Genomic DNA, 26,074 nt, shown 5'->3' with positions numbered 1-26,074 from the left:
ATTTGAAAGATTGGAGGTTTGAAAATGTGATGGCTGTGTAATTCAGGCAGGTTGATTGATCAAAGCTGGTGAATTTTAGCCTGTGGCAGAAAGGGTCTTAGCACAGAGAGAGAGAGAGTTTTTGATTTACCTCTAGTTATCTCTGGATATCATTTTTAACCAATAATGATTGTGACCCACCAATTAAGTTTTGAATCTCAAATTTTATATGTAGTTCATGTATTGGATAATAAATTTTATAATTGATAAAATAAATATTTTACTATCTACTAGATAAATATCACATCCATTAGAACTCAAGTTGGGATCCCCTTAGCATTACTCTTTTATAATGCCTCCATGTGAAGGGCGTAAAGTGATAAGGTACTGTGGGAAGTAGCATGGGCCTAATCTAGATAAATTTAACTCTAATAAAATATTAGAAAATTCATGGGTTTAAGCCATACTCAAAATCTAACTAAAAAATTGAGGATCGTTCAAACTTTACATATTTGACCTAAGATGCACTCACAAATGATGTAGGGTATTTTATCTATCAATTTGCATTGATCTTTATTTCCTCCCATCTTCCTTTTGACTTTATTTCACTACCAAGAAAGTCCTGCATAACAATAAGCCAAAAATTCCAACATGCTACTCTGGAGTTTATTTAACGTTGGCCCTCTTAAGTGCTCAAGTTGTTCTCTCCTATTTACTCAGAGATATTAGGTGGCATAGTGCTAAAGTGCTTGCACTTTAGACCGAGAGATCATATCATCTTGCATTTGTAAACTTCAACTAAGAAATTAATTTCAAAAGATTTTTCCTTGATCTCCTCTATTTGCCTAAAAAAGAAAAAAAGGAAAATGCAGCGCATGCAATGAAATAGTGGAAAATTTGATTGAAATGACTTGGAAGTTTTTAATTACAAATGATGGTACCCAAAGAAACTCTAGCGATACAAGAATGATAATATTGGAAAAGTCTCACAATCTTATTTATGAAAGACAAACAGTTTCAAGGCAATTCTTCTCTTTATCACCATTTGTTTGAAATTAAAGGGTCGGCATCTACAGAAACTGAGACACTATTTAAACTTGACCCACTAGAAGATGAATTTCTTCCGAAATCATGTCCAATAATGTCACCATCCACAAAATCAGTCTCTTCACAATTTTGCTGCAAAATGGAAGCTCCAATTGATTCTCTTATACCCCGTAATTCAAATGCCACTTCTTTCATCGTAGGTCTCTTTCTCCCATTCAAGTTCAAGCATCTTTTTGCAAGCATAGCAACGGTAATAATCTCTTCTTTCTCAGCTTCCTTAAGAACTCGATCATCAAGGACTTCAAACAGACGGTTCTCTTTCATTGCTTGGATAAAATATCTTGCTAAACTCTTATCTTCTTCAGCGTCAGTTGAACGGATAGGTTTCTGTCCAGTTAAAAGCTCAACAAGAACTACACCAAAACTATAAACATCACTTTTTTCTGTAAAATAACTTGACCGAAAGTATTCTGGATCTACATATCCAAAAGTTCTTTGTACTTGAGTGGTCAAGTGAGTTTGATCAATTGTTATAGATCTAGAAGCCCCAAAATTTGAAACTTTGGCTTGATATTTATCGTCCAAAAGTATGTTTGCAGACTTGATGCCTCGATGATAAATAGGAATAGATGCAGCTGAATGCAGATAAGATAGAGCACCTGAAACTTCAAAAGCAATGGATAAATACATTTCCCATGTGATTGGAAACTCCTCGGATCGATAGTGTATGTATTGATTGAGACTTCCATTTGGAATAAATTCATACACCAAAAGAGGAACTTCTGTCTCCAAGCAACATCCCAACAACTTAACAACATTTCTGGGGTCAATTTGAGATAAAATTACTACCTCATTGATGAATTGCTCGAGATTACTCTCATCCAATATTTTAGCTTTTTTAACCGCCACAATTCGTCCATCTACTAACATTCCTTTGTATACAATACCTTGGCCTCCTTGACCAAGGATTCGATTGGCATTGTAGTTGTCGGTGGCTTTCTCCAAGTCTTTTGAAGTAAATAACTTCATTTTCTCAATATTACCTTCATTGGAAGACAATTCTTGTTGTAATAATAAACCACCATTTTTTTTAAAGAACTTATGCTTGAGCTTGATTTCCCTTCTTCTTTTTGTAAACTTGTACAACCACCATATTCCAATGAGTAGAAAGAATAACGCAAGCCCACCACCGCAACCTGCGGCTCTCGAGGACAATAATGAAAGATATCATGATAGGAAAGATATCATCAATCTAAATGAACGTATGAACACTTAGTATTTTCATTTGAAATATATGTTGAAAAATATTATTAATTTATTATGATGTAAAATAAACGATCGCCATGCATACCTATAATAATGAATTTAACCCGAGATTTGTTAGATCTGTTAGATTTGTTGAAAATTTTAATGCAACGATATGAGAGACGATTACAACCCTCGGGACAATTGGAGCAACTGTAGCCGCTTGAGATATTACAGATCAAGTCACATGCCCGGAAAATAACAAATAAAAATAAATCAAAGGGAAGATCAAACTAAATCATGGCTACAACTAAATAAAACTCCACCATTTTTAGTCTCTAATTCTCTGTTTACAAAGATAGTTACAGTAATGGGAAAACTTTACTCATTTACAAGTAATTCGATAGATATTTTAAAAATCAATAATTTCAATCATCTATTGGATGATAAATTTTACAACTCTTTTCTGATCATCTTACAATCTAACGGAGGACTGTTACATCATTTGACATTTAACTCTAGTAAACTCTAGGGTGCTCCAATAGCATTTTCCGTTTCTCATCACACTTATTGCTAATGTTCATACGGAAATAGCATCTAAATGCTCCTGGAGCACCAAGTCTTGTCGTTCGGATATTTTCTTTGAAAAAAAAAAAAATTCTCTTTAACACATAATCCAATAAGTACCTGAGCAGTATGCTTTCTCTAGGTTGTAGCCAGCAGAGCAAAGACATAAATGGCCTGAGCTTAATTGTGTTAAGCAACCTGTTTTATCCGAATTACAAAAAATAGAATATGAGTTATATTCTTCAAAACAACTGCCTATCTTTTCTCCCCACTTCAACACTGCAGGAACTTCTCGTTGATCTTCCAAATCATGAGGATCTTCAAGGTACTTGCTGTTGACCCAATCTTCATCAACCAGGAAAACAGACTGACATTTCTGAGGAATACTTTGAGAAAACAAGTATGATTTATTTAGATTGAAAAGATGAGTAATATTTGGACGAAGGGGGCATAGGAAATCATAGCAAGCAGGGTAGACAGTAGGATCACAAGTACAAATCGACAGACACCCATCAAACACAGATGAACCGTTCCCTTGGTGATATCTCATTTTGCAGCCTATGGCAGCGAATTTATTGTCAGTCGAAAAGGAGAAAGGGGTACCTGATAAGTTGACGCCTTTAGCAATATTGCTTGTTCGCTTACTACTGCTGTTTAAAAAAATCGCAGGAACGTTGACTCTAACCGCGGCTCTTGAATCATTAGAGAGAATATCCACTAATTCTAGCCTGTTGACGCCAGGAAGAAAAGCTTTGGGAATGCCAGAAGGGTGATCGCAGATAACTTCGTAACCCTTGTCAAAGTAGCACCCTTCTCCGATTCCGAAGGGGTAGCTGATGCTGACATTTCCACATTCAGTTGGACAGGGAAATCTTTCTGATGCTATGATCGGCCTGAGGCGCAAAACAATAATCTGCAGCAACACCAGACAAAGATGCACAGCCATTCGCCGCTTAAACTCAGTTTTCTTTAGTTCAGAAAGTGCATGTATTAGCTCCTATATTAATTCAGAAACTTTTCTCACCGACTAGAAAGTCCTGCATGTTAAAGCCAGAGATTAATTTCAGATTGCCAATCTTGACTTTTAATTACTCTGGGCCCTCTCAAGTCTTCACCAAAGTCCAAAGACCATTCTCACATTCCAGTATTTGGTCACATCGTCAAGACGATCAGTACATCTTCAATTTAATAAATTCAGAGTCATGTATATGTATGTATCATATCACCATTCTTCAACTTTAATTTAAAATTAATTTCAACAGATTTTTTTCTTTCATCTCATATGACCGATTGGTGAAATGATATTGGATTCAGTTAAGTTCAGAATATAATATTTCATCATTATATAATTTAATTAAGATATGAAACGAAGCCATAGTTTTATTGGAATAAAATATAGATTGATTAGCTTCATTTGGATTAAACAAAATGTAGCCTTAAAATATATATATATATATATATACATATTTTAATCTTTGGCAAATGTTCCTTTGGTCTATAAGGTTTGATTGAATTACACAATTAGTCATTATATTTTTTAAATTATGTATTATCAATAGGCTGTTCTCTGCCTTGATTCTCTGATGTTGTTGTCATTTCATTCTCTTCTAAGGTTCTTGCATTGCTGGAGCATCAAGTACATCAAACAAACGGTTCTCTTTCATTACTAGGAGAAAACATCCTGCAAAACTTTTATTTTTTCAGCATCAATTGAACGGATAGGTTTCTATCTAATTAAAAGTTCACCCCATTAAAAACTTGGGGATTAATTTTTATCCATTTCTCACCCCATTTCTAAAAAATATTCAAAATTCACGCCATTTGGGGTGGGGTCCGAAACCTGTAGAGAATTTTGCCATCGTTATAAAAGAACCACAAAAAAATTAATTAGAAAATAATTCATCTTCAAGATTTAGCTTTTAAATATAACAAAATTTAACTCCGCCACGAGGTTTTGAACCTAGAATTTAAGCTAGAAAGGTTGCAAATTTGCTAATGTTCCATAGAGGAGGACTTGACAATGATAATTAAAATAGATTATATTCTTATAACAAATTCGAAATTTTAGTTTTTGGAAGTTTCAATCGGTTCAAAAATTAATTTTATGTCAAATCTGTTAATAAATATTCATTGTCACTACTAGAAAAATGGGCTACCATGACAGAGAATATCTATCATCCGACCCTGTTTATGACAGAGTTTTTATCTATCATTGTAGCCCCTCTCATAAATCCGTGGCAATAATTTATTTATCACAGGTGTATGTGACAGCTTATAGCTATCACAAATGTGTCACAACAAAAGCAACATCGTTTTAATATTTTAGTGGTAAATTTGTTTTATTGTGAAAAAACATTTGGCGGGTATTATGAATTCAATTTTAAATTATGGCGTGTAATTATGTGTCGCAGCTTTATGATGCTAATATGGTGTCATGATGAGAATTTTTTTTAAATAATAATATTATTAAAAGACTTTTTAATTTTTTTTAAATCAAAATTTTTTAATATTTTAAATAATAATAATATTTTAAATCATTTTTAATATTGTTAAATTAGAAAATAATTTTTAATATTTTAAATAATAATATTATTAATATTATTATTTTATAATTTTATAAATTCCATTGAAATTTAAAAATCAAAATATGTATAAAATCAATACATCCAAATTATCTCAACGATATTATCAAAACATCACTAAATCATCACTTGAAATAACCATAACATTGTCAAAACATCATCTATTCAATTATCACAAATCTACATCCCAACACTACCATCTGGATCATTACCAGCATACAAAAACATCACAACACTATATATCATCTGAAACACTACCAGGCTGATCAAGATTCACTGCTACTTAAGACTTTATCAAACAATATCAGCATACAAATTTCACTACCACTTAGACTTTATCAAGATTCACTATCATCTGGAACAATACCAGCATACAAAAAATTCACTACCACTTAGCTTTTTGGGCATCATACATTCAATCACTGGAAACTTCCATCAAATAGCATCATCAAAATACATGGTGAATCAAATCCACAATAATATCTCATAAATCATTTACAATATCTAATCACCTAAAATATCCAATCACCAACCCATCCTAGAAAAATAATTAATCCATAAAAAAAACATTGATGGTAAATTCCCAAAAGCCACCAACATCACCTGAAAAGCAGATTACATTAAGATGAGTACCAAAAAAATGCAAATTAACATATCGGCCACTTATAGTTAATCAAATTCATAAGGTGTCATCACACAGTTCAATAATCAAGAATAATGAAGAATTTCACACGTGTAACAAAAACCTATAATTACTAACAAAAATCAATGTAACTTCATTTTTGAACTCTTCCATTCCTTGTCTGGAACCTTTTGACAGCCTTTTAACTGCAATTTCTTGCCTTTCTATTTATGTACCATAGATCTGCCTATTAGTTAGTATAAAAAGAAAATATGATCTAATTTCAGTAGAATGCCACAATATTACCTTGGACATTGGCCCAAATCTAATTTCTCCCAGTTTATTGCAACTTGAGAAGTTATCTGTGGCCTTTGCTATACTGGCAAAAAATCATATTCCCATAATTCCATCATGTAAGCTCATCATGTACTGACTGTTACCTGATCACATTTTTTTTATGTATGAATTTTCTTTTGACCATATAATTCCCAAAGGTAATTAATTAGCCTACCAGGTAAACTGGTTGTCTGTTGCTTAAGTCACAACATGTGAGACTTAAAACTAAAATTTTGCTTCTGTTTACAAAAGGAAAAAATAACATGTAAACTTTTTATTAGCTAAAAAAGATGCTAAGTCTTTACACATGCATTACCTCTAAGGCATATTACCTTATTAATCTCAGCACTAGCAGCACCGTAGAGTTGCATTTTGAACAACCTGCAATCAGTACCACACTCTTAAGTCATTTTACATGAAGCTGATGCCCAAACAAAAGAATAAATAAATAAATAAACAAAAAATAAATCATTTTGATACCATCAAAGAAAGCCGGCTATCACTAGTTCCTCGGGGAAAAATATTAGTTTCCAAAAGTTCAAAGCACGACTACCAACTAGTATTATTAGCTCAAAGAGGGAATATACAATACTTCTAAAGCGAAATTTACAAGAGAATAAAAATTTTCAATTGTTTAAGTAACATTTAATATTCAGTCTGGGCATTTAATAGTTGTTTCAATTGGCATTTATCTGGAGAAAAGTAAACAAATATCTACGTACCTAGAGATTGCATAAGTAAGTTCTTAGCAATTCATATAATATCTACAAGAAGTAATTTATAGGAGAAGCCAACTTATAGTTACAGCTCTAATCACTAAGGCTTGAAAAAACCAAATTAATAAACTCATTAACACTTCAGACATCAAATAGATAGAAGTTATAATTATGTAACCTGGTACCCCCAAAGGACCTTGTAAGTTGGCTTTAATTTAACTTTATCGAACTCCATACAAGCATTCTCGAAGAAGTAGTTACTGCAAAAGGAGCAATTTGGCTTCAGTCAACTTAAATTGGAATCATAAAACTACAACAGTACTATGAATGTATTATAATACAAACTAGTAATATCCCAAAAATAACTAAATAAATAAATAAAACCAGCATTATCATAAGTGATTCATGACTGACAATATAGTAACTAAGCTTAGGAGTTCATGAGATCCATCACTGACACAAGTTGCAAATCGTATTAAGTACATCCCAACAAGAGCTTGTGCCTTTTCTTGTTAAATGTCTTAATAATTTATAAGAAAACAAAATTATCTGCAAAGAATCAAAGCAGTTTATAAAGATTGTTGACATAATACAAAAATGAGAAAGAATAGCGTTGAAAAAGGGGCATTTGTTCCAAACAAACTTGATTAACTGCTTCTGAAAGGTGAATATCCTTACACCTATTTGTTTCAAGTGGCTAGAGAAGGTAGATAAAGATTGTGACAAGGACTGTTCATCACCAATATCAGCAAGAACTGAATCAAACCAAGGAACCTTTGCATATTCTGAAGATAAAACGTAAAGGCTTGCATATTGAGTAACCCAGTGCAGGTTATATAATAGTAGAATAATCACTTATATGAATAGCAATCAGATCGGTCAAAATTGTGACAAGGACTGTTCATCACCAATATCAGCAAGAACGGCGTTTAGATCACAAAAAAATCAAATCAAATCAAAAGAATATAATATAAGAAAAAGAGGAAGTAAAGACCTAGCTGAACTTGAGCGTGTTGTTCATCGGCAAGTAGTAGCAGCAGCAGATTAAAGAGTAAGGACGAAGACGAAGAGTAGAAATTTGTTGTCGGCAAGCAGCGCAGCAGAGGACCAAATTTTTTGTCGGCAGCGTGATTTTGTTTTTGTGTATGATTTGGAAATTAGGGTTTGCCAATTGAAGTGAAAGGAGAGTCTACCACTTATGATTTTTTTTTTAAGATACGGTGTCGTTCTATGTCTAAATTAACCCATTCAAAACTCATCGTTTCATTAAATATTAATATGCTATCATGTGTATGTGATAAATAAATAAACTATCACAAATTTATCATGCCTTTATGATATATAAAAATTCTATCACGAATCTATCATATTTTTGTGATAAATGACTAATTTTTGAATATCTATCACAAAAATTCTGTCATAGTAGCTTATTTTTCTAGTAGTGTGTATATTTTATGCCATTGGTGAGTTTTGTTTAATTCCATAGTCCTCAATAAGTGGAAAAAAAGAGACAATATTTGATTTTCAGTAACACTACTGACCTACATAAAAATGAAAATCAAATGGGTCATTGGGGGCGTAATCCCCAATGTGGTGAGGAATAAAAAATAAAACAATTTTATGAAATAATAGTAAAGTTTTATAGACCTTATACCCAGCATCTGGCTCTCACTCAAGTCTTCAAGTTGTTATCTTCTACACGTTCAAAAACAGTTGACAGTAAGCTACTCTTGAATCCTGCAAACTAATAAGCTACTCTTGACGTTGAATTAACGCTGGCTCTCTCTCAAGTCTTCAAGTTGTTATCTTCTACACGTTCAAAAACAGTTGACAGTAATTGGATACGCAAAAGTCTTAATTGCAAGAAAGATAGAAGAGGTTTCCTTGCAAATACGTACAATAATATTGAAAGGGAAAGAACCATTTGCAAATTAGATGGGTCATAGCTATAATTGTTAACGATTCCATATTTCCATTCCGTCTTATCTTTAATCTAAATGGCCTAATTTCAATTTTTATTGTAGGCAAGGGGACACCAGACAGGTCGTCAATTGGCATGTTTGGTTTTAAGAAATATGAGGAGAGAAGAGGAGAGGAAAAGAGAGAGGAAAGAAATAGGAAAAAAAGATGAATTCCATATCCAACCAAACAATGCAAATGAATTTGACCATCATTTACACTCATTTTTCCCTCATTTTTTCCTTTCTATTCCTCTCCTCTTCTATCATTTCTCCCAACCAAACATGGGCTTAAGGAATGGAGTCATTCCCTGCTTCACTAGCTTGTTGAGGTATCTTTGGTAGATATTTTACGGATGTATTTGTTATAGGGCTTCTTTCATATACCAGAAGGGGTCTGAAAAGATAATCATACGGTGCTGCTAGTGCTGCTCATTTGATAAAACTAACAAAAGTAGACTGCGGGGCCAGGACAAAGTTTATGAAAGTGTGGCCTGGGTAACGAAATAAGTGAAAAAAAAAAAAAAGGTGAGACAAACGACACAGGTGTGGGTAAATAAATTTATTAAAAAAAAAGTGTCAGATTTGGGGGAAAAAAAGGGCTGAAAGTTGTTAGGTTTATACAATAAATAATATAGAGAAAGGAAATAACAACGCAGCTTACTGTTTCTATTGATATGATTTCAATATATACACAACTAAAGCTAGTTAATTATAGTAAGTACACAATTGCAGTTTAAAGTTATGAAAGTCGTATATACAAATGATAAAAAGGTTGTACAATTACACCGTGACTCTGAGAGTATCTCTAATATGCCCCTGTAAGATGGCGCTACCATTTGCGACACCGATCTTGGAACAAAGAAGACTTATTCGTTGATGAGATGGAGTTTTGGTGACGGCATCTGCTAATTGGTCTTGAGATGATACATGAGACACCCGGAGAACACCATTTTGAATTTTGTGATGAACAAAGTGAAAGTCAATGGCTGTGTTTCATGCGACAGTAATATACAGGATAATTGGTGCCTAGCTACATTATGGCGACAGATGAAAGTTTATTTACCCACAAAGATAATCTCATGCACACTAGCATGAGATTAGATACATAAAGAAGAATCTGATAGTAAAGTGAAAAATCCCGTCGATAGAAAAAAAGTTTCGAAGCTCAGTGTTGTTCCAAGAACGTGAGCTTGCTTAAGGCCAGAGAGTGCCTTTTTAAGTTAGCAAACATAAGTAGGATACGTGGGATCAATAAAACGTGGTAGCTGAGGCATAAATACCTCCTTTGATAGGTGCCCATGTAAAAAAGCATTGCTCACACCGAAGTTGTCGCAAATACCATCCTTGTAGTAATGCCAAACACAAAGCAAACCGGAGCAAGCTTAATTACAAGGCTGAATGTTTCATCATAATCAATCACTTTTAAGAAAAGGGTAGCGGAGCTTGCTATTCTCTGATAGTCTCAAGGTACTACTGTTTCTCTATTTTGTTTTAATCTGTTGGATTGTATGTCTATACCCGTTTCCCTATTACAATTGTTTTAGAGCGTGCAATCTTTGTTTTATGCTACTAATAGCTATTACTAAAAGTTGCACCCACCTCAACATTCACTTTTAAGAAAAGAAAAAGTAAAAAAAAAAAAGGATTGTGGCAAATAGGGGCATATGTCTTCAAGGGCAACTCTTGTTTCATCGCGCGATACTTGTTTATATGATTTAAACGGTGGATCGTGTGTCAATTTCCAAATTTTACTCATTTTTCGACTAGCCTTACAAAAGCACAGTTATGGAAATACAAAAGCACCAATTTGTAAAACATTTAAGTTCGTATGGAAATATTTACTGTGGTCTTTTTTTTAACTCAAGCGACTTTACTTTCAAGATTTGAAAAACCTGAGAACACAGTTATACTCAGCGACCGAATATCTTGAACTATGGTACACCAGTGATGACCAAAAGCAAATGTGAGTTGCTCTAATTACAGCTGATAATTTCAATTTTCTATTGAGAAAACAAACCATCTTCATATTTACGCAGAGTGGTGGAAACATTGAAAGATCATTGTGAATACTGTGGACCATTTGAGTTCTGTAAGGTTACTGATCTCTTAGATGCAAAGGTCGACGAAGTTTCGGATGCAGAGCATGTTGGTGGTTGAAATTGTGGGGAATGGCAAATGTAGAGAAATGCAACAATAATGGTGGAACTTTATTACGTAAAGTAATGTGTTTACAACTAACTCTATATGTAGGAAGAAAAATAATAGTAATAAGTAAACTGCAGAAAATTTGTGTGCTTCAAGGCACATTACAAATGTCGCTTTCCTTAAGACGTTATTTGCCCCCACCAATTGAGTGATGCACATGGGTTAAGCAAATACGCCTCCAGGATACAATGAAGCACTTGTTTGTTTGCTTGCGTTGTGCATCGACGAAAGCAAACCAGAATACTCTTGAATGTTGCAAGCCTGCCAAGAAACAATATATTGTTCTTGCAGAAAACAATATATTGGATTTTTAATGCACAAAAGAAATGGGTGTTTTGTGTTGAAATTCGTACTAGAAAGGAATGCTAAGAAAAGAGTGGTGTAGGATCATTAATTTCATGTCTAAATGGCTTAAACATGACCCCTATTTATAGATATACTTGTGCCCCTTCATTTGGGTTGTCATCTTTCATGATACCCCTTTCTTCATGGCCATTGGATTTAGATTTAATTTTAATCAATGGTCCAAATTGAACCATCACCATTTCAAATGAAATGTCACCATGAAATGATGCATCTCTAAGTGAAATGTTACCATGAAAAGTTATATCATTTAGTAAAAAGATACCTTTTTTCTATAAGACACAATTAAATTGACATGTCCTTACAACAAAACATCATTTAATTAGACATGTCTTTAGTGAAAGGTATCTTTTCTATAAGGCACAATTAATAGGACATATCTTTACCATAAGACACCATTTATTTTGAAAATTTTCCAACAATCCCCCACCATTTTCAAAATAAATGAATTTTAAAAAATTATCTTGCACAGGCTTGGAAAACTTATGCATAGATGAAGGTGTCTTTTGGACTTGAACCTTCACTTAGTGACAATACATCAAGGTTAATCAAGGTGGCATGGTAGAAAAGCTTTGAACCAGCGACCTTAATCGACTAACCGGATATATCTCACACATAAGTTTTCAAATTCTCAACTATTCTTTAGCCGACACGTGGATTGGCCCTGTGTCTATATCCTGTTTTCATGAGCGCTTTAGTAACCAGCCAAGTTACATAGGAAGTGGCACCATCTCCTACACTCATATAGGTAGACTTATCTAGAATGTCCCTGTAACTAAAACATTTATAAGTCTATTAAAAGTTAAGTAGCTTAACCTTTCCCATATGTTACAGGTATCAAGCACTAAACTTTGGGATACATCTAAAAATATTATAGTATTTGCTATCACAACATATGATGTACTTTTGCTCATTGAACCCAAGATCTTGATATTTCAAGTGTTTGGTTGAGTTTCCATCATTGGTAATAAGATGATGCTGGCTTCAGTCCCATCCCCTTAGAAGTTTTAAATACAATATCCCTTATAAGGCCTTTAGTTAAGGGGTCCACCAAATTTTGGCATGATTTCACAAAGTCAATTATGATAACTCCATGGGAAAATATCCACCGTCCACCTGTTTTTTTTAACTTTTTCAAAAATACACAATTCTTTTTTTTTTTTACTAGAATCCACCTAAAGTTACATTTTGTTTCACTTTCCACTTCCGTTTGGAATCCGTTAAGAAAACTAAGGGAAACTTTAAAAAATGACCATTTTACCCCCAAAACGAAAATTAAAATTTCAACTTAAAAAATACCAAAAATAATTAGATTTAATGATTAATATCATTATTTGTACGTTAATGAAGTACAAAAAAATATTAACTACTAGAGATTATAACTCAATAAATAATAAAACTCTACTTATCTTAAATTTAATTAATGGTTTGCGAGATTTGGCTATTTTTAATACTACTGTTATAATTTAGCATTCTAATTACAGACATATTTAAAAAAAAAACTCGTATTTGATGGTTGTGGAATTAATTTATTTATTGACCGATGGGAAAATATTTAGATTTAATATGATTATTTTTGATAATTTTTAGGGTGAAATTGTTATTTTCGTTTTGGGGGGTAAAATGGTCATTTTTTTAAGTTTCCGTTAGTGTTCTTAACGGATTCCAAACGGAAGTGGAAAAGTGAAACAAAATGTAACTTTAGGTGGATTCTAATAAATAAAAAAAAGAATTGTGTATTTTTGAAAAAATTAAAAAAAATGGGTGGACGGTGGATATTTTCCCTAACTCCATTTGTAAGTAATTGTCTCACATAACTATGTCTTAGACCTATGTACCTAGACTTTTCATTATATATTTTACTATATGGCCTTGACAAAGTTGCCTCACTATCACAATGAATGGACACAGGAGGCATTGGTTTAGGCCAAATAGGAATTTTGTACACTGCTTGGCAGTGTGCTTGGCTTGGATTACTAGTATATCTACTCAGTTTTCCAACAGCGAAAGCAATATCAGGCCTAGTACAAGTCATCACATACATAAGACACCCAATAACACGTGCATATTCTAATTGGGATACTGATCTGCCAGTGTTAGGATACAATCTTATGTTTGAATCAAAAGGTGTTGACACAGGCTTACAATCATAATAATTAAATTTCTTTAAAATTTTCTCAATATAATGTGATTGGGTCAATACTAGGCCATTCTTATTTTTTATAATTTTAATCCCTAAAATCATATCAGCAAGTCCCATGTCTTTCATATCAAAATTAGATGACAATAATGATTTAGTGAGTTCAATGCTCTCACTATCAGTACTAAAAATTAACATGTCATCTACATATAAACAAATAATCACACCTTTATTTCCATTGAATCTGCTATAGACACATTTATCAGATTCATAAATATTAAATTCATTTGAGACAATCACTTTGTCAAACTTTTCGTGCCACTGCTTTGGAGCTTGTTTAAGACCATATAAAGACTTGACTAGTTTACAAACTTTATGTTCTTGTCCTGGCATAACAAACCCTTCTAGTTGTTTCATGTAAATTTCCTCATCTAATTCTCTATTTAAGAAAGCTGTTTTTACATCCATTTGCTGGATTTCAAAATGATAAATTGAAGCCAAAGCAATCAAGACTCTAATAGTAGCAATTCTTGCAACAAGTGCATAAGTATCAAAATAATCAAGGCCTTCTTTTTGTGTAAAGTCTTTTGCTACTAGTCTTGCTTTAAATCCTTCAATTGTTCCATCAACTTTCTTCTTCTTTTTGAAAATCCATTTACAACCTATAGGATTAGAGTCAGGTGGTAAATCAACTAATTTCAAAGTCTTATTACCCATAATAGAGTCCATTTCATCATTAATGGCCTTTTTCCAAAAAGCAGCATCTTGAGACTTCATTGCCTCTTCATAGGTGAGGGGATCAGACTTTACAGTAGGTGTGATCATGGTCTGTTTTGATTGTAAGTCTCTTGTCCCTTACACTAAATAGACTATAAAATCTGGTCCAAAAGATTTTATAGTCCTTATTCTTTTACTTCTTCTCAAATGATTTTGCTTATTATTAGCATCACGCTTTTGACTAATTTCTATTTGTTTAAACCAAATTTTATAGTCCTTATTCTTTTACTTCTTCTCAAATGATTTTGCTCATTATTAGCATCACACTTTTGACTAATTTCTATTTGTTTATCATTCTCTTGAGAATCAATACTTTTTGGTATAGTGGAAAATCTATTTTCATAGAATATTGCATCTCTAGATTCCACTATAGTATTGATCTCAACAAAGTTATTAGGTTCTTTTACAAGAAACCTATAAGCTTTACTATGCTTAGCATATCCCAAGAATATGCATTCAATGCCCCTTTCTCCTAATTTCTTTATCTTAGGTTCAGGTAGTCTTACAATGGCTCGGCAACCCCAAACTCTTAGATAAGAAATATTAGGCTTTCTCTTTTTCCATAATTCATATGGGGTCACCTTTGTCTTGTTATTAGGCACTCTATTTAAGATATGACATGCAGTTAAAATAGCTTCACCCCAAAAACATTTACCAAGCCCAGCAGTAAAAAGCATAGCATTAACCATTTCTATTAATGTTATATTTTTCCTTTCAGCTACGCCATTTTGTTGTGGAGTATATGCAGTGCTAGTTTTATGTACAATGCCAACAGATTCACAAAATTCAAAAAAAGCATATTCACCTCCTTTATCACTTCTAAGGCATTTAATTTTAGTGTCACAAAAATTCTCAACTTCATTTTATAAGTTTTAAATTTCTCTAACACTTGATCTTTAGAATGTAATAAATATACATAGCAATATTTTAAAAAATCATCAATAAATGTTACAAAATATTTTTTACCACCTTTAGTAGGATTACTATGCATATCACACACATCACTCTGAATTAAATGCAATAAAGAAGATGTTTTTTCAATTTTTGGAAAAAGGAGATCTTGTGATTTAGTCTGTGCACATACTTTACATTTTTCATGCATATCATTTTCATGCTTAGGAAATAACTCCAAATTAGCCATATCATGCAATCTTCTAACATTCACATGTCCTAGACGATTATGCCACAAAGATAATGAATCAACCATATAAGCAAAAGAAACATTCATATTATTGATATTGAGTTTAAATATTCCTTCATACATGTATCCTTTCCCAACAAAGGTACCACCCTTAGACAATATAAATTTATTTGACTCAAAAACAAGTTTGAAGCCAAACTTATCAAGAAGCCCACTAGATACAAGGTTTTTCCTAACTTCAGGAACATGATAAACATCAGTAAGAGTTAAAGTTTTTCCAAAAGTAAACTATAGTTGCACATTGCCTTTTCCTTTAACTATTGCAATGGAGGAATTTCCCATGTAAAGAACACTTCCATCATCCATTGCTTTATAAGATTTGAAAAGGCTACGATCTTTGCATACACGCTTAGTTGCACCAGAATCTATCCACCATGCATTATCATCTTCGAAAACATTAATCTCAAATATCATGGCCACAAAATTTGTGTTCGAAACTTCCTTTTGTTTCTTCAGAAGTCAACAATCTCTTTTGAAGTGGCCAAGTTTTCCGCAGTGGTGGCATGTACCCTTCTTTTTCCTCTTATTGTTTTGATTCTCGCTGGAATCAAACTTTCTCTTTTTTTTTATTCTTAGGGTGATTAAAATGCTTAAACTCCTTCCTCTCCTCCACAACATTAATTTTAGAGGACATAGTAGCCTGGTCCTCAAGACTATTAAGTTTGGCCTAAGCCATCCAGACTAATTTCCTCTTTGCTATGTTTAAGACTTTTCTTATAGTCTTTCCAAGAGGGAGGAAGTTTATCAATAATTGAAGAGACAATAATAGACTCATCCATTTTCATGTTATGTTGGTTGAATTGATCAAGAATATGCAAAATCTCATTATATTGTTCAACCACAAGTCTATTATCAACCATTCTATAATTAAAAAATTTAGAAACCAAGAATTTCTTACTTGTGGCATCTTCCATCATGTACTTAGTCTCTAATGAGTCCCATATTTCTTTTGCTGTAGTTTTGTTGTGATATTGATCAAACAAAGTATCAGACATTGCATTGCAAATGTGTCCCTTGCACACATAGTCATCTTGCTCCCACTTCTACCGCACTCTGGTTTATGCTAATGTCTCACCCTCACGTTCTTGAGGCTTTGGTGTTGTGAGAACATAGACCACATTGAGGCTTGTCAACAAGAAATGCAACTTTTTCTGCCAACGAATAAAGTTGCCACCATCGAATCGCTCCAATTTAACAAAATCTATTGCGAATTGTCGAAAAGATGAACTTGGTGCCATTGTTGCATAAATAACGTCTTAAGATTGTTGGTGGTTGAAATTGTGGGGAATGGCAAATGTAGAGAAATGCAACAATAATGGTGGAACTTTATTACGTAAAGTAATGTGTTTACAACTAACTCTGTATGTAGGAAGAAAAATAATATTAATAAGTAAACTGCAGAAAATTTGTGTGTTTCAAGGCACGTTACAAATGTCGCTTTCCTTAAGACGTTATTTGCCCCCACCAATTGAGTGATGCACATGGGTTAAGCAAATACGCCTCCAGGATACAATGAAGCACTTGTTTGTTTGCTTGTGTTATGCATCGACGAAAGCAAACCAGAATACTCTTGAATGTTGCAAGTCTGCCAAGAAACAATATATTGTTCCTGCAGAAAACAATATATTGGATTTTTAATGCACAAAAGAAATGGGTGTTTTGTGTTGAAATTCGTACTAGAAAGGAATGCCAAGAAAAGAGTGGTGTAGGATCATTAATTTCATGTCTAAATGGCTTAAACATGACCCCTATTTATAGATATACTTGTGCCCCTTCATTCGGGTTGTCATCTTTCATGATATCCTTTCATTCATGGCCATTGGATCTAGATTTAATTTTAATCAATGGTCTAAATTGAACCATCACCATTTCAAATGAAATGTCACCATGAAATGATGCATCTCTAAGTGAAATGTTACCATGAAAAGTTAGATTATTTAGTAAAAAGATACATTTTCTATAAGACACAATTAAATTGACATGTTCTTACAATAAGACATCATTTAATTAGACATGTCTTTAGTGAAGATACCTTTTCTATAAGGCATAATTAATAGGACATATCTTTACCATAAGACACCATTTATTTTGAAAATTTTCCAACAGAGCATCGAATATCTTGCATGAGCAGGTATGCTTGTATTCTGGAATGGATTTAAAAAAAATTGTAATTCAATCATCAGAGGTTCCTGAGATTATTGATGAGTGTATTGCAACTATAAATTGTTTTCCTTTTCTTACATAACCGAGCATTCCTTTGATCATCCATCCGAAGTCTCTTCTTTAAGATTGATTTCGCTGCATTAAATAGTCAGATTCAACAGTTAGTGGTGGTTGCAGTCCAGAATCAACTGCCATTTTGACGCCATCAAGAATTGCCAAAGCATTCAGCATATTTTCTAAGCAAGTTTTCCTAGAGATGGAAGCAGCCGTGACACCCCATTTGAATTTCTTATAATACAAGTCGAATCTGCTTTTATTCTAAATTTAAAGATGCATCGACTTTTGGTGATTCTGCCCAAGATAAAGTGTATGCAGAAAATTGTTGCTGAGTGTCAGCCTTGCTAAGTCTGTAATCTTTCATCTTAGCAAAGCTATAAAAGGGCTTTTTTTTTTTTTTTTCTTTGAGGCTCCAGGCAGAGGGATTGCAGCATCAATTTCCAATTTTTTCGAGCATATTTATAGCCACAAGCACATGATAAGCACCCTCCCGAGAATTCCAGCATGTGAAACAGTGCTGTCTACGATTTTATCTTTTCTGGGTTCCTTTTGGGTGACAAGAAATCCCTTGACCTTGACGCTTGCTATAGAAAAATCTTGATTTTCGAACTTATAGAGAGACTCCAGATAGGATTCCACCAGCTAGATGAATTCTAAAAGCATGAAGGCTATCGAGGTGCGTTAAGCTGAGGGCCACTTGGTAGCCAAGTAGGTACCTCCTGTGTCACACAATGGTAAAGAATTGCATCAACGGCTGGAAGAATATTAGCACAAATGAATTCTTCATTCTACTCACTCTACGAAATCAATATCAGATTGAACTGTTTGAGGGGTAAACAGAAAAGCCCTAGAAGTGAGGTCTGGCGATCTAGCTTGGCCCAAACTGAAAGAGTTGGAGATAGCTTGTCAATAACTTTATTGAAAAGGTCTAAGGGAGGATTATAACATTTACAGCTGCAACCTCTTGATAAAACCCAATGATTAAAAAAAAAAAAAAAAAAAAACTTATAATTCACAGCTTTGAAGAATTTGTTACAGGTTTCCGATAATTTGAAGATTTACATTATAAAACGAACACTATAGATTCTCTTGTTACAAAAACGTCAACTAATCCGAAACAAGAAGGCGAATTAAAGTAATACAGTTCCTACTAAGAATGATTCTCCAACTGCCAAAGATAGTATGATGTTACAATTCCGTTCCATGACCAAACTGTACGATAGTTTTTGTCGCAAGTGTAAGCACATCTACAAAAGCAGAAAATGATGCACGAAGAATCCTGGCCTCAACTGCCTCAAAGTGCCTGAATCAGATGAGAAAATAAACAAAATGTAGAAACTTGTAAACTGCAAAGTCCAAGCAAAGTTGAGATACTGAAGAACAATGGTATCTTAGAGGAAGAACTCTTCTGAAGTAACATATTTGAAAATTTTTCAGGAAAAGGGGAAAAATGATTGTTGAACGGGCCACACAAAAGTTCCAAATGAATATTGTCTCATAGGATAAACTGATAGATGCAAATTGAATAAATATTGGACAAGAATGAAAAATCAGTTATAAGAATGACCAAAGAATAGAAATTTACACTAAAAGTTTCCCATTAATCACAGATATCTGCCTTTTCACTTTGTCTGGTTGCAACTGCACTTGGAAATTGAATTCAAGTAAGAATTTATTGAACAAGCAATAAAGTTAAAGGAGCAAAGTATGATCTTAGGAATAGGATCGTGGTGGATCACCTCCTTATCAAGTAAGAATTTATTGAACAAGCAATAAAGTTAAAGGAGCAAAGTATGATCTTAGGAATAGGATCGTGGTGGATCACCTCCTTATCAATAGCTAATGCTGCATGCACAATTGATGCATTCTCATTGGACTCGTAATCCACTTCAAAGTCACTGCATGGGAAAAACCATTTTCTAAGAAACAACAAAACATTTCAGGTACAGTTCCTCTAAAAACTTTCTGAAAGGTGGACAAAGAGCACTACACTGTCATGGGAAAAAAATAGATAACTCGTAAACAACAGAGGAATTACAGATTGTGAAGATAGCTCATTATGCAGAAGTGAAGAAGAAGAATCAGTCTGTTTTCAAGTCTCGTATCAAGAATGTCAAGTTGCCAGCTGTCATTAGTGCCACGTCAGAGAATCCAAATCAGCAGCAGCTAACAGCCTAACTAACTCTATTATACAGCCTCTGTATATGTGTTGAGTGTGAGCTGAGTGAAAGTTAGTTTTACTAATAGTTAGTTAGTTCTCAATTAGTTAGCGTGTGTAATGCATATATAAATAGCTACATATTCTGGATTTTTCAGTATGTGCAAAATATCAGTTCATCAAATGAAATAAGAAATTTTCCTTTCATTTTCCTAGCTGCCAAACAGCAATTCTTTGTTCAATTTATATTTTCTACATAGATGCTCTGTCCTGTTCCTCAACAAACAGAACTGAGAACAGTTCACCCCCTCAACTTCCAATAGTATATTATCCTCAATGCCAGCTTATTCAAAAACCTTTCAGAACTATCCAATATTCCGATAATAGTACCACTGACTTTATTTTTTTATGGTTCACACAACTTATAACTAAATTACAAATTAGTTCACGTGTCCAGTAAACGACCCGATCCACAATTTAACAATATGTGCCACGGCCCATTGATTAAAGTAAACACAATAACAGAAAAATAGAAAAGCTGTTACAATCTTTCTATTTTAATATTGGTTTTAATTATTTACTTTATATTTTAAGTGTAGCTGTTTTTTAATAAGTCAAAATTAAGTTGTTAGTTGGTCCCTTATTTTGTGGATTCATAAAGAATGATGGAGAACATGCTTAATGCTTGCTATTTTTATGCTTGTAACTTTGAACTAAAGTTCTATTTAAAGTTTGATGTTATTCAATAAAGGGAAATTATCAGTCGTATACCCTTAAATGACACATGTATCAAACGTGGGTGAACACTTTTAAGGTATATCACTCGTATACCCTAAGTTGACAAAATACCTCTGTCGTCCACCAATCCGTTAACTGCCGTTTGTAAGCGCTGACATCATAAGGGTAATTTAGTCTTTTAAGATGGACGAAACTTTGATTAAAAAAATACATGTCATCCCATTTACCTAGTAAAAAATGACATGTCATATGATATATATTGATAAAAATGACATGTCATTCCCTTTATTGGATAATTGTTAATAATTGCTAAAAAAATATTACTTTACAACCGAATCTACTCCAAAATTTAATCTAAATTTTTGAAGATCTACTCCTCCAAGCTCCAACTGGAATTTTTTATGGTATAATATGTATAATTGTAAATTATATGTTGTTAATAATTTTTATGGTATAATATAGATATTTTGACGGATAATTGTTAATAATATGTACCATTAATAATTCATTTTTTAATCAAAAAAATGTATTGTTAATAACAAAATAAAAAAAAATGTGTATTAAAAATTTATGTTAATTTTTGGGGTAAATTTTTTTTTTACCTCATTTTGAGTTTCAAGGGCGAAATAGTCAATTTACCATAATTATATTTATTTTCTAACAGAAGTTAATGGATTAATGGACGGCAGAAGTGTTTTATCAACTTAGGATATACGAGTTATACACTTGAAAAGTGTTCACACATGTTTAATACAGGTGTCATTTAAAAGTATATGACTGATAATTTTCCTTCAATAAAAGAGTGTCTTGAGTACTATTATTTTCGCAACTTGTAAATTGTATTTTGGGAGTTTATTGGTTTCTCAAATAATCAATACTATTTTGAAGTACTAGATTTCCTCGAACACCCATGCAATTGTGTCGTAACTGAAATGAAAACAATTTATAGAATCAAAACCTACGAAGCAGATGACTTCAATTGATTTGATATATTGCAACTCAATAACCACCTCATATTCATTCTAGGCAATCAGATTAGAAAAGAAAACATCTTTCTAGCATTAATACCAACACAAACAACACAATACAAAGCATAGCAGAAGCTAAAAACGCAAACATATAGCAGTAGAAATTAAACATTTTGGTATATTTTTCTTTCCTCTTTTAGGAAATAAAGCTTTGAAGGCAATTAACTGAAAGCCATCTTCAAAAACAAACCTTCAATATTTATACAAACAGCGTAAGAACAAAATGGAACAAACCCACATTGAATAACCAACCGAAGCATAAAATTTATTGACAGTGGAAGATAACAATATTGAATAAATAAGGCAAAATTAACATTTCCCAAGATGAGAAAAGTCCCAGTAAAGGGAGACTTAGTAGAACCTCTAGCATAATAAATATATATCACAATGTTAAATAAAGAAACAGAAATAGCTAAGAGAGAGAATTAAAACCAGCTAAATTCCCATTGCGATGCGTCGGAAGCTAGAGCAGCTGCCATCACTTCTATTCTTCGCTGGGAAAAAATTTTAAAACTGCTAGGAGGGTCTTAAGTGGGGAAACGGGCCGGGTTTTTTATTTTGAATTTAACCAGAATGGGCCTTTTTTTTTTTTTTGGGTACAACTTTTTGGGATGATGTATGGATATTTTAAAGTAACTTTTTCTCAATTTTTTTTTTATATTTAAAGCTGGTCAAAATCCAAAATTTATAAGTAAAACTTTTAAGCAAAACTTTTGAGTAAAACGATACTAATTAGAGTGGTAGATTTGACCCTCTTATTATATTTTACCAAGGATAAAACTGTGGTGCAACTGTGGTACCGTGCCACAGTTGCACCCAACCGTTGGATTCCCACTTATTCAAGTGGACCCCACGCATTTGAGTGAATCTAACGGCTGGTGGAACTGTGGCACGGTACCACCTGTTGCACTGTAGCCTGACCCTTTTACCAATCCCTTTTCAGTTAACGTTATTAAAAATTTTAAACTAATTTTTGTCTATTACCCCATTGAATCGCAAATTTATCTTTATTATGATTTTTTTATCTTTTTTTCCAAGCACCCACCGAATGAAATTTATAAAATCTACTTCAAAAAGAAAAAAAAAATCTCAAAATCACTATAATCTCTTTCTCTTTCTCTCTCTCTCTCTTTAAAGATTTATCCATCATTACCATAACCATAAAAAAAAATATTTCTTCATCATCTTCTATTGAGTGCTATAAATTAATTTCTTCCAAAAGTAAAGTATACAATATTTAAGAAGAAATAATAATTTAAAAAGTTTAAAGAAATTAAGGTTTAAGAAAATAGATTAGTTAAATTATATATTAATGAAAATTATCATGTGGGTGCACTTAAAAGTCATTTACCCTTTTAAATTATTTCATACAAAGATAAAATAATATTATATAAAAGTAATTAGTGGGAGCTGGTGAGATACAACGAAGGGTCAAATATCACAACTCTATTAATTATTTTCTTATCAATAAGTTTGGCAATCGATCTAGTTGAGCTCAAGCTTGGCCAACCCCTAGCCTTGCCCCTATGATTAAAAATAAAGGGTCTTAGTTTTCAAAAGTTTGATCCTCAAAACTGAGGGTTGGGCCAGGGTCAACCTTTTTCAGGTCAGGTTCAGCCTTGGGCTTTATCCGCACCTTGCAATAACCTTTTTATTTTTTAGATACTTTTTTAGAGTAAGACTCCAACTCTTCATTCTTTATTAATTATATTGTACTATTATTGTTCCATTTTATGATAAATTTGGTTGGAAGGAATTTAATAAATTAACTTTTTATTTAGCTTTAACGAAAATACAACATGTAAAAATCTAACCAAATTAACAAGTAAATAAATCGAATACAAAATACTATTAATTTGAGGAGTGAGTTCTGACCATATTTGTAGTGTATGTGCTTTAATTTTTAAGTATTATATTTTTTAATTTTGAAAATTAATTGAAGGGTCAAAGGTTGAGTTAGGAATTTTTAGTAAAGTCCTAACCTAGACTTGAATGTAATCGGGCCGAAACCTAATCCTTGACCCTTTAAATTCAATTAAAGATCCTAAAAATTAGAGTTAGGTTAATCAGACAAGGACGGGATCTGGTCTTTTTGCCATCCTTACTTATCAATTATGGAAAGAGTAATGTTATACTTACTCACTTCATATATTCAATTGAGATATTGAATAATATGATCTTTTATGTGTCATAACAAATTGCAAAAATAATAAGTTGATAATTAATAATAAAACCAATTAATATCATACAACATTAAATAACTCATATTTTTCAAACACACTGACGTATGGAATGGAGTGTTTGAGGGAGAGTTGAGACATGAATTGAAAGACTTGTACGTCAAGACTAGTGACTAGAGAGGTGTAACTTGTTTGTTTGGTTTTGCATTGTATAGTAGGTGAGTGTCGTTGTCGTGAGTCATGATGACCAAATGCCTAGGCTTGGCTTGTCGCCTTATGCCAAGCGTGGAAGCAACATGAGCATGCTCCTAGGCAAACACGAAAGTAAGGCAAGGCTAATGCGTAGATTCGGGCACGGTAACAAGCGTAAGCTAAAGGAAAAGCACAGAGAGAGTGAGAAAGCGTGCGCAAGGGCATGCAGTGGCAATGCACACAATATCTCATAAGCGCATGGAAATGCAGGTGTGCGAGCACTGGAAGCATGGGGCATGCGGGCAGGGGATGCATGGGGCGTGCGGGACGTATAGGACACGCACAGGCCATGTGGGTAGAATGCAGGATGGCGCGAGGCAGTAGCGCAAATGCATGCGGGGGTTGCGCACAAACTTGCAGCACAGTGGGACATATACGGGGGCCAAACTATGCGAAGATAAGAGGCGTTCGCGCACTCACTGTGTGGGGACAGTGGTGGTTGAATGCAGAGCATGTTAGCTACAAATTCTTCGAAAGTAGGACCTAAAATCACACATGAAGTGGGTAGTTGTGGGTGCAACTAATGGGAGAACATGGCCTTGGATCACATGCGTAGAAAATAGGGGTAAAAGAAGTAGGCAGTGGTGGTTACTTATCAAGAGAGGTGGGCACTGCTGGTTACACTCTATAATATCCTTACAACTAGGCTAAGCGAGTAGTGGTTGCTTTATTCGAGAGGGAGTAGAGATGTGCTTCCTCACAACATGTTTAATGATGCCTAAACTTTAGGAGAAGAATTGAGGTAGTGCGAGGGTTGTGCTCCACCTTGCCTTAGCAAACGGGGGCGTCATTTGCAAACTAGTATATATAGTGATGGGAATGTATGTCTTGGCGATCCCAGGTCTTGGTAGAGAGAGTAGTGTTGTTGAGCATACAAAACCCTTGAGCTATTTGTAATCTTTTCTTATTTGCAGAAATAGAAAATTTAGGGGTTGGGACCTTCGTAAAAAGCAAATAGTATGCATTTTTGTGAACTTTAATACTCGCTATTTTAGTTTCCTTTTGTTGGTGGAATCAATCTTTCATGTAAGACCTCCATTATGAGTCTTTGCATGCTTGTTGCTTTATTTGCTTTCGTTAGCATTGTTGAGTGGCTGGCTAAACAGAGACTTAACACCATCACGTGGGGTTGCCACATCCTTAAGATAAGTCTCGGTGACAACTAGTATCAAAGAAAAGGTTGCTTCATTTTGAGAAGAAACTAATATTAGAAGGCATAGTTGGGTTTGCAGAATTCAGTTACAAAGCACGATTATAACTTGTTGTAGGTGGCAATTGATTGCAAGCTTCAATTAAAATTAGTTTGCAAACAGCTGATTGTGTGGTTTTAGGGAAGCTACGGTGCAATAGTAAAGTTGTATAATTTCGGAGAAATTAACAATGACAGAAACCAAAATGATGAGGCCACCAACAAAGGACAAGTCAGTGCACTTGGAGGCAATTGTAGGTATTTTACAACCTGACTTGGAGAGTTTGGCTGAGAACAAAGAAATCAACTCCATCAAGATACCAAGTGTGAGACTAACTTGCACAGAGTTTGTGAATGAGTTTTTGGACAAGCTAAATAAGATGATAAGGATGTTGCTGCATTAGCGAAGGTGCTGAAAGTTGACATTGGGGATCTCGAAACGGAAGTTGGGTTGTTGAAGCGGGCAGCAAACAACACTTCTCGTTCGAAGGATGGACTTTTGAAAGTTAAGGTGCCCAAACCTAAGACTTATAATGGGACTCGGAATGCCAAAGAGTTGAAGAGTTTT

General features: G+C 33.6%; 2 protein-coding genes across 2 annotated transcripts in view; both read right to left on the bottom strand.

Moving 5' to 3' along the window:
• Positions 1-971: 971 nt before the first annotated feature.
• On the bottom strand, positions 972-2,783 carry LOC102622033 (wall-associated receptor kinase-like 2). Its single transcript, XM_052435793.1, has 2 exons — positions 2,759-2,783; positions 972-2,222 (listed from the first exon to the last, which is right to left on the bottom strand). Exons 1-2 carry the CDS (start codon positions 2,781-2,783, stop codon positions 1,018-1,020), a joined length of 1,230 nt encoding a protein of 409 aa, XP_052291753.1. The 3' UTR covers positions 972-1,017.
• Positions 2,784-2,891: 108 nt separating this feature from the next.
• The window catches only part of LOC102616551 (wall-associated receptor kinase 2-like), an 82,593-nt gene continuing 59,410 nt past the window's right edge, over positions 2,892-26,074 (bottom strand). The window contains exon 2 of the mRNA XM_052438916.1: positions 2,892-3,919. Coding sequence (XP_052294876.1) covers positions 2,936-3,784 — 849 coding nt within the window. The 5' untranslated portion in view covers positions 3,785-3,919 and the 3' untranslated portion in view covers positions 2,892-2,935. The remainder of the gene's footprint in view (positions 3,920-26,074) is intronic.

This window comes from Citrus sinensis, chromosome 3 (genome assembly GCF_022201045.2).
Source record: "Citrus sinensis cultivar Valencia sweet orange chromosome 3, DVS_A1.0, whole genome shotgun sequence".
Lineage (NCBI taxonomy): Eukaryota > Viridiplantae > Streptophyta > Magnoliopsida > Sapindales > Rutaceae > Citrus > Citrus sinensis.
This window is presented reverse-complemented; position numbering and strand designations above follow the sequence as displayed.